This window comes from Podarcis erhardii (assembly GCF_964252035.2).
Source record: "Podarcis erhardii genome assembly, chromosome: 3".
In the NCBI taxonomy this organism is placed as follows: Eukaryota; Metazoa; Chordata; class Lepidosauria; order Squamata; family Lacertidae; genus Podarcis; species Podarcis erhardii.
The window spans coordinates 29,545,447-29,554,453 of record NC_138507.1 but is presented as its reverse complement, the minus strand read 5'-3'; the positions used below and the strand labels follow the sequence as shown (position 1 = coordinate 29,554,453).

Sequence of the window (9,007 nt, the reverse complement as noted above, 5' to 3'; positions counted from 1 at the left end):
AGCTAATGGGGCCTCCTGCTGCTGCCACGCCGCCGGAGCAAGATTTCTGTTCTCATGCTGAAGCAAAGTTCTTAACCCGAGGTAATATTTCTGGGTTAGCAGAGTCTGTAACCTGAAGCATCTGTAACCCAAGGTACCACTGTATTGTTCCGTTCTTAGTGCATACAGATGGTTTGTTTTTATTTCACTGGATTCATAAGGTTTTTAGAGTGTTTCATTGCTTTTAGACTTGTACACCATTCGATGGCTTTATGTTGTGAAGTCTGTATAATAAAGCTTTTCCCCTTCAATAAAGCAAACTCCATTTACTTATCTGCCCACTCTTCCCCCCACCTTTTTCCCTTCAACGGTTGTTCATATTCAGCCATTCACACACATCCAGGTCATTGCCAGAAATACCTCACACACACCCCCCCTCCCGAATGGTAAGGAAGTGTAGGCCTTTAGTTATATCCCCAAACACTGGTCATTCAGAACAGGGCTAGAAGCAATTGTGGCTCAACCAAACAGGTTTTAAAAGGCCAGCAAGGAAAGCTGGGAGTGGAAGAGAGAAAAAGGTGCACATTCAGAAGGCAGCTCAACAGCATTTGATCCAGCAGTTTGAAAACTGGAGCTTTATTCAAGTTTTTACTTCTATACAAAGTCTACTTTTATTGGAAGCCATACACATCCGAGAAATTTTCATTTCAGCACTTCGGGTATTTAATTTACATTGCAAGTAAATCAGAGAAATGAAGATGAAAAGCAGTCTAAAAAGAGTTCATTCTAAACTCCCACGTTACCACAGCCTTTTCAAGGAATTGTAGGACAGACCTTTATTATTAAAGTGCCATATTTATGTACAAATTATTAAAATAGTAAATAAAGACTTAAAACCTGCTAAGAGGCAATGTGGTTATGTAGCTTCTGCAGCTTGTCTACAGCCCATAAAAGAGGCCATGAAACTGCCATTTTCTATACAGCACCCCGTATAACTTGCTTTTCTGTGGAGGAACTACTGGTGACCTATGACCAGATAACGGAACAGACCAGCAAGCACCAATATTTCTGATAATCAAGCGACCCATGTATTGTACAAATACATTTATCAGCACTGGAAACAAACAAAATTCCCAAACTTTTCTAAAGTACCACCACACATTATAAGAGCAAGGATTTTGAGGACAACTGGACAGACTGCTAGCTATTTCAAGCAAACCCCAAAACAGTCTTGGGTTCAATTTAGAAGTCTGCATCCAGAGTGAAAGAGTTGTCTGTAGGTTTCGACATCACCCCCATCCTCTGATATTCTCCCACACGCTTTTCAAAGAAGTTAGTTTTACCCTCCAGTGAGATATTCTCCATGAAGTCAAATGGATTCTCAGCTTGGAATATCTGAAGACAAATAAAATTGACAGCTTATGGGTCTTATCTAGGATACACAATCTGACAGGCAATGCTGAACATCATACAAATAACCTTGTTAACATCTAGTCCCAAACAACCTACCATATTTACTTGAACCTAATGCTCACCGTTTTTTGGCCAAATTACGTTGCGAAAATTGAGGTGCGCATTAGACTTGATGGCACATTTACATTCACCAGCAAATACTTTTTTTTTGTTTGTTTCAAGGTTCTGAAAATTGAGGTGTGCATTGGTTTGATGGTGCATTTGACTCAAGTAAATACAGTACTTTTACACCTCTTAACTCCTGGTCCATAGCATCCTGCTTTCTATTCATTCCGTACTATCTTTAGATCCCACAGCTTGTATCTGTAAGTCTCCCACCTGAATTCCAGTTCTATAAAATTAAATTTCTTAAGACCCATCTGCTCTCTCTCTCCTGCTTTCCATGATGGAAGTATCCATTTTTTATTTGCCTGTATCTTACCCTGAATGGTAAGGGACGCGGGTGACGCTGTGGGTTAAACCATAGAGCCTAGGACTTGCCAATCAGAAGGTCGGCGGTTCGAATCCCCGCGACGGGGTGAGCTCCCGTTGCTCGGTCCCTGCTCCTGCCCACCTAGCAGTTCGAAAGCACGTCAAAGTGCAAGTAGATAAATAGGTACTGCTCTGGTGGGAAGGTAAACGGCGTTTCCATGCACTGCTCTGGTTTGCCAGAAGCGGCTTAGTCATGCTGGCCACATGACTTGAAAGCTGTACGCCGGCTCCCTCAGCCAGTAAAGTGAGATGAGCGCCGCAACCCCAGTCGGTCACGACTGGACCTAATGGTCAGGGGTCCCTTTACTTTACCTTTACCCTGAATGGTACATGTTCATGTATAACCTGCCCATTAATTACTGAGCAGAGCAAGAACTGGCTAATGTCTTGTGGATCACCTATGACCTGCAGATTACTGGAATCACTGCAAGAAGTTCTGGACCAAGTGGAGTTTTGTTTTTGTTTGATTCAACAAGTGCAAATTTAGGCCTTAACCATTTAGGGACCCCCTCTCTACCAGTATGAACCCTTGCGTTGTAAATATAAAAAGAATCAATAGACCAAGGGCCTCTAGAAAAATTAAGCAAGACTATGCAAGCATAATAGTGAGTCACTGCAAAAAGAACCCAGCAGATTTAGCATTAAGAACATGAAATCCACAAGTCACGGATGGAAGGTTCAGTTATATGTAAAAGGGAACACCCCTTGAAATGATAATCAAAATGACTTATGTACAAAAAAAGCATTATACTGCATGTTCACCTTGAGTGCATTTTGGCAGAATATAAATTGAAATAAATAAACTGCACCCCTGAATTAGTCTGTTTCTTAATCACAAATTTCCACTAACGAGCCAGAGAGCAGTTGCTTAATGTTCATCCCTTAAGAGGCAAACAGCACAGAACTTACCTTGTTAAAACCTAGTTCCAGTATCAGTCGGTCTGCTACGAATTCAATATACTGCTTCATTAAAGTGCAATTCATGCCAATTAGCTTTACAGGCAGTGCTTCCGTCAAGAATTCCTGCATTTAAGTGAACAAGTATGTAAGTATGCAAATCCTACACCATCTAGACAATTTAACGCCCTGCTAACTTTTAAGCTTTCCGTACCCTTTTTCTGCAGGCACTTTTTGCCACCACCAGAAAGACTTGCCAATTACCTGTTCTATCCTGACAGCATTAGTGATGATCTCTTTCACTCTTTCCTCAGATGGTTTGTGTACCAAGTGCTTGAACATTAGGCAAGCAAAATCGCAGTGCAACCCCTGGAAAAAAAAATAATAATTGGGATATTTCAGAGAACTGCTGGGGGTGGGGGGGAATGCAGTTTTCCTCTTTATCATCAGCAAACCTGAAAAGCCTGGAACAGTAGAGTGGCTGTAACAAGTAATACGATTTCTGCATAGGTTCCATATGAACAATACTTTGGGTGATCTTCATTTTCCATGGCTGCCAGCAATGCAAATTAAATTCATTTTCATTCCCAGTGAGCTTTCCTCTCAAACATTCCTCCATCTAGCAGAATTAACCTTTAGGTGGAAGTTATGTGCTCAAGTCATCAATAATAATTAGATACTGTGAAACATTTAAATGAATTTCCTGGAGAGGGGGGTTCCAGAAAGAACAGGTAAACAGTGCCCTGGGGCTACAGAGTTGAAGGGTTAACACCCCAGCTTTTGCCATACCAGGGGTCCAAGGGCTACTGGAAAGTTAAGACTCCCAGGAAGAACACCATAGCAAGGGGGAGGACCCCCCTCCCCCGGTTCTGTCCATCAGCCAAAGGAGGAGGAGCAGCTGCAGGCAGCTTTCTTCCCTCTCTGCCTGCCATACAGAAAACATTTAAGAATTCTTTAAGAACTAGTTGCCACATTTGCTTTCTTTTTCCTCCTCCCTCCCAATCCCTTTTCCTTTTGTGTTATGCCTTTTAAGCATCAGAGAGAGCAGGAACAAAATAGTTTGATTAGCTAAATGGGAAGTGCGAAGCCTTACCTCGTCTCTGCTGATCAGTTCATTAGAGAAAGTGAGCCCAGGCATCAATCCTCTTTTCTTCAGCCAAAATATAGATGCAAAAGAGCCAGAGAAGAATATGCCTTCCACCGCAGCAAAGGCTACAACTCGTTCTCCTGTTGAGAGAAAAGCCCGTTGTTGATTTGGGTGATGAGACTTGTCAAACGCTGGAAAAGGACGGATGTGCCAGAAAGGAGAACCGAGTGAAACACTCACCGTACGCTGCCTGTTTGTCCCCAATCCAGCGCATGGCCCAATCGGCTTTCTTTTTAACACAAGGCAAGGTTTCAACTGCATTGAACAGAAATTCCCTAAAATGATACAATAACACAGCTAAGAGTACAATTTGTTGTAACGAGAGATTTGAATCCCACCCTCCCTTAGGCTGAAAAAGGAAGAGACCAGAAATCAGCAAGGATTAGACCCCAGGAATTAGAGAAAGCAGCCTAACTAAAAGAAATCAAGACAAATTATACAGCCCAAGCTCATGCTGTTTTACAGTCTCTATTGCAGTGAAAAATACAAGAACGTTGAATAGGTAGGACTTTTTTTTTGCACGTTTTGTAAGAGAATCAAGTGTCCTTCTACAATGCTAGTAAGTTAAAAAAGCACGAACTTTTTTTAAAAAATGACCTAGACTTTGAAGCATTTCAGTATTTAAAATATTTATGCATATTCATTTATGCTATAGAATAAGAAAATATTTGTCTCAAAACAGCACTAACCTCTCTTTGGGGTCTTTGATATAAGTATCAATAAGTAAACTATACATTTCTGAATGGATGTTTTCCATGGCAATCTGGAAGCCGTAGAAACAGCGAGCTTCTGTGACCTGCACTTCTTGGCTGAATCGCTCCACCTAGAGGACATAACATACCATTTAAGTTATAAATGTTACTTCCTTTGGAAAAGTAAAGCCAACAAAACAACAACAAAAACACTTCACCAGCAAAATGGCAAGGTATGTCTGACAGCTGCCAGATTATGCAGCAGCATATTGGCCAAGTAATGAGATAGCATGATTCAAAAACATCTCTGCAAGTGGAATATTACAGCAGGGGAGGGGAGAGCGCCCAGATAGGATATAAGGTAATTTAACTTTTTTTAGAATGGAAATTTAGGGTATTAACTTGCCTTAAGATTTTTCAAGATCTAATTGAGGTATTAGGAGTAGCAGGAAACTATTTTCATCCAAGCTTTCAAAACAGCAAAAACTCTTATCACCCAAATTCTGACCTACTGAAAGGCAATTGTCGTACCCTTGTTGAAAAATAGTGTGAGAAGGACACTAAAACCTATTGTTTGACTTGGGTTTTCAATACTCTTTTCATAACTCTTTCTCTTTGGGCAAGAGGAAACCTGGGACTCAGCTACATTAGTAAAAGAAACAATGATTTGAATGCGTTATAAATGTGCAACACCAGATGGCTCCAGAGAGCAAAGAATTTTTCAACACAATTTTCCATAGGGGTTTTCCCCCTTTTGTTATAATGATCTAATTTCTGACTTATTTATAGTGGGTTTTTCCTGTGTGTAGATCTACCCCGATAGCCATGCCACCCTCAAGTTCTGAAACATGGAATATGAAAAGCCATGGGATACACATTTATGAACTAAATATTCCATTTGCCTAATGAAGACTTGAGAAACTCAAAAAGCTTTCACATCTTTAAACTTTCTCCCGGCACGGAGCTGCGCAGCATATTAGGCAACTGGGCTTATAAGACAAATCCCCAAATTGCAGCTGCCAATTTGAGGGATTGTCTAATAAGCCCAGTTGCCTAATACGCCGGAATCAATGGTAGCTTGGATAGGAGGAAAAATGAAGGTAGTACTTTTAAGTTACTATTGAACCCAGAAGTTACTCTGCATACTTACCAAATTTTCATTGACAATGCCATCACTTGCAGCAAAGAACGCCAAGATGTGTGAAATGAAATATTTCTCTTCAGGCTTCAAGGATTCCCAGTGCCGGAGATCTTTGGAGAGGTCCACCTAAATGTACAAAGCAGCCAATGAAAATGCAGCAGTCTTAAGGGAGAATCTGAAATATGCCTATATGACTGCAATGCACCTCTGTCTGCTATCATGCCTGCATCCGCTCAAACCTAGAAGGAAGGAAGGAAGGAACACAAGCCTCTCACCTCTTCAGCCGTCCAAAAGGATGCTTCTGCTTTCTTGTACATTTGCCAAATGTCATGGTACTGAATGGGAAAGATGACGAACCGGTTGGGATTCTCCCGAAGCAGAGGTTCATCTTGTACACTGTTTGAAGGCAGCTGTGTCACTCCTTTAGGTGCATCCTAAAGTCACAAATGTAATATATCAACCCGTTCCTCGAATACATGAACACAAGCACCAAATCTCTTTTTTCTGGAAATGAAAAAGGAGTAGGGTTCTACACAAAAATGCTGACTTAGCACATGGGCTGGGTAAGTGAGGGAAAGCTTAAAACCATTGTCAGATGTCAAGGAAATAAACATCTATTTGGCTTTTAGAAGGTATCTGGAGGCAGCCCTGTTTTAAATGGGAAGTTTTTAATGTTTTATCGTGCTTCTAATATTCTGTTGGGAGCTGTCCAGAGTGGCTGGGGCAACCCAGTCAGATGGGCAGCATGCAAATAATAAATAAATAAATAAATAGCAGGCAATTGGCTTAAAAATGAATTAAGGAAATAAGACTGAATTAAAACAATGACAAGGGAGCTATGGAGTGGAACTTGAATTACATCAGGAACTTTAGTTATGAGGCAAAATGTATAACACAAGTATGGGCAGTATTACCAAGGAGTGAGACACAAGGAAAGAGATGTTTGAGTTAAACCCAGGTAGAATTTTGACAAAAAAATAGAAACAAAAGGAATGGGCAAAGCAGATGGGATGGAGGTAAAACAGGCTAGACTTTAAGAGTGAAAATTAATTGGGCAGCCAATATATAATCGTAATTTGGATGTCCTTATACATTGTGAGTCTCTCTCGGAGACTTAAGAACCTAAAGGACATACCCACCCATACTGGCATTCTGTCCTTGCTTAAAGACAAGCTCATTCAGCCATGCTTTCCCCTAAACTTGATCTTGATCCAACTTTTAAAATTCCCTTTTCAATTATTCTTTACAGCGGGCTTGTTTTAGTGAATGTTTTATACAGAAGTGCTTCTGACAGAATTGCTTCCTTTGCTGCGTGTTTTAATCACGCATTCGTTTTACGTTTATGAACCACTAGAAACAGTCACAGAAGGCAAGCAGATAAACCTAATTAATAATGACAAGAAAGTAGAAAGACAAGAGAATCTAAGCCTTAAAGCTAAAGGCTGAAAGCTGGGCAGAGGACTTCACCTAGGAGAAAATGTCGGTTATAGCAACCCAGAGGCTAAGGCTTCAACCCCCGCCCCACCCTTTCCTGGGGGCGGTCGGGGCTTCCTGCTCCTTTGTATAATTCGAGCATTTGGCGCCAGCCGGGGAGGCTAAGCAGCGCCCCCTTCAACTCGTGTGACGGCGGGAACAGAAGCCTCCTCGACACAAAACGACCCCCGAGATCAAGCGCCCCCCCCATTTTAACACCCCCCCCATAAATGGCTCCCCCTCCCCCACCAAGTCCCCTTTTCCTCCTCCCAAGATGGGACTCACCGCCTCCAGGCCGGGTTCTTGAAATATCTTCCGCGCCGTTTTGGACGCCAGGACCCGGGTAGCGCTGAGCGACGGAGGCTGCAGGACCCCAAGAAGAGGGACACAAAAGACCGATTAAAACCGCGCACTTTTTTAGGGTGCGAAGGCAGAACAGAGGGAGGTCGCTTCTCCTTTTTAATGAAGGAACGCGCCAAAATGAAGAAGACCTCCAAGACTTCTGCCATCTGATCTAGTTGAGATTCCTGCATTGCAGGGGGTTGGGCTACATGACCCGGGGGGGGGATCCCTTCCAACTTTCAGTGGGGGGGGGACTCGGTTTTGACGACTCGCCATGGACTTTTATGCTGCAAGGCAGCTCCGAGGACTAATTAAGGGGCATAAGGATAACGAGGGGGGTCGACTCCCCCTCCCCCACCCCCCCCAAAAGGCCTTGGTTGTCCTGGGCGCATTAATCAAGTTAAGGGAAGGCGCTTGGACTGCGCGGGAAGGAAATGAAGCCCTTCTTCCCCAGCCCGCCGACGGGCTCCCGCTTCCCCCTTCTCAACCCACCGTGTTCTCCTTGTCCTTCAGCGCCAAATCCTTCAGCGGCGGCAGTCGCGAGTTGAGGCGCTGCTGCTCGTTGCGAGCCGAGAGCGGGCTGCGGGCGGAGGAGGAGATCATGGCCGGTGGCGGGCGAGAGAGAAAAGCGAGCGAGGCGGCGGCGGTAGGAACCCTTCGCGACGCTGGGTGCGGATGGCAGTGGGAAGGAGGCGGCACCGGCCCGCTTGCTGCTTTATATGCGCTTCGAACTTGGCGCCAGAACGCCCGGCCGCCCAATCACAGGACGGAACCCTCTCCCCCCCCCCCACCCGGCGCCTGCCATCGAATTAAACTGCGGCCAAGAAACCGCGGGAAGCTGCGGCGACGTTCCGCCCACTCTGCCCTTCCATTGGCTGAGCGTTCCGGCAACAAAGAGCTGCCGAACGCGGGAACCAGTAGCGATGCCGCTCCTTTTCCTCCGCCCCCCCCTTTTCCTCCTATTCGCCTTTGCTCCTCTTTGTTCTCATTGGCTGAAAGGGCCGCGCCCTTTAAGACGTTGCTCGTCTGACCCTGCTGGAACTGCCTGTCAACCTGCGGCGTTTCCAATTGGTTAGAGAAAACTGATCACGTGGCGCTTCTCTCTCTTTTTTTTTGTTCCTCTTCTTTCGTCTCCGTTGGTAGATGATATCCTAATATTGGAAGCACAATAAATTATTATTATTATTATTATTATTATTATTATTATTATTATTATTATTATTATTATTATTAAATCTTTACCATTATTGGTTTATTATTATTATTATTATTTCCAATTGCCAGCTGCAGCCTCTCAAATGCTTACTGTTCTGTGACTCAGTGTTATTACCTTTGAGTAAATGCTCTTAGAGTGTGTTTGCAGGTATGTTTGAAAGGTGGATCTTGAGTTTC

The 9,007-nt window shown here is 43.5% G+C and overlaps 1 protein-coding gene across 1 annotated transcript; it reads right to left on the bottom strand.

Moving 5' to 3' along the window:
- Window positions 1-586: 586 nt before the first annotated feature.
- Window positions 587-8,385, bottom strand: RRM2 (ribonucleotide reductase regulatory subunit M2). The gene is made up of 10 exons (XM_081857291.1): window positions 8,108-8,385; window positions 7,559-7,636; window positions 6,076-6,234; window positions 5,810-5,926; window positions 4,657-4,790; window positions 4,148-4,242; window positions 3,914-4,047; window positions 3,085-3,189; window positions 2,833-2,946; window positions 587-1,374 (listed from the first exon to the last, which is right to left on the bottom strand). The coding sequence occupies exons 1-10, from the start codon at window positions 8,216-8,218 to the stop codon at window positions 1,222-1,224; spliced, it is 1,200 nt and encodes a 399-aa protein (XP_081713417.1). The 5' UTR covers window positions 8,219-8,385; the 3' UTR covers window positions 587-1,221.
- Window positions 8,386-9,007: the final 622 nt, after the last annotated feature.

Bases quoted from the DNA above. Each gene is read 5' to 3' on its own strand.
- RRM2 (XM_081857291.1), bottom strand. From the start codon at position 8,218: ATGATCTCCTCCTCCGCCCGCAGCCCGCTCTCGGCTCGCAACGAGCAG. The intron at 7,637-8,107 runs GTGGGTTGAGAA...GGGGTCCTGCAG, and splicing joins TGAAGGACAAGGAGAACACG to CCTCCGTCGCTCAGCGCTAC. The intron at 4,048-4,147 runs GTGAGTGTTTCA...TTCTCTCAACAG, and splicing joins GGACAAACAGGCAGCGTACG to GAGAACGAGTTGTAGCCTTT.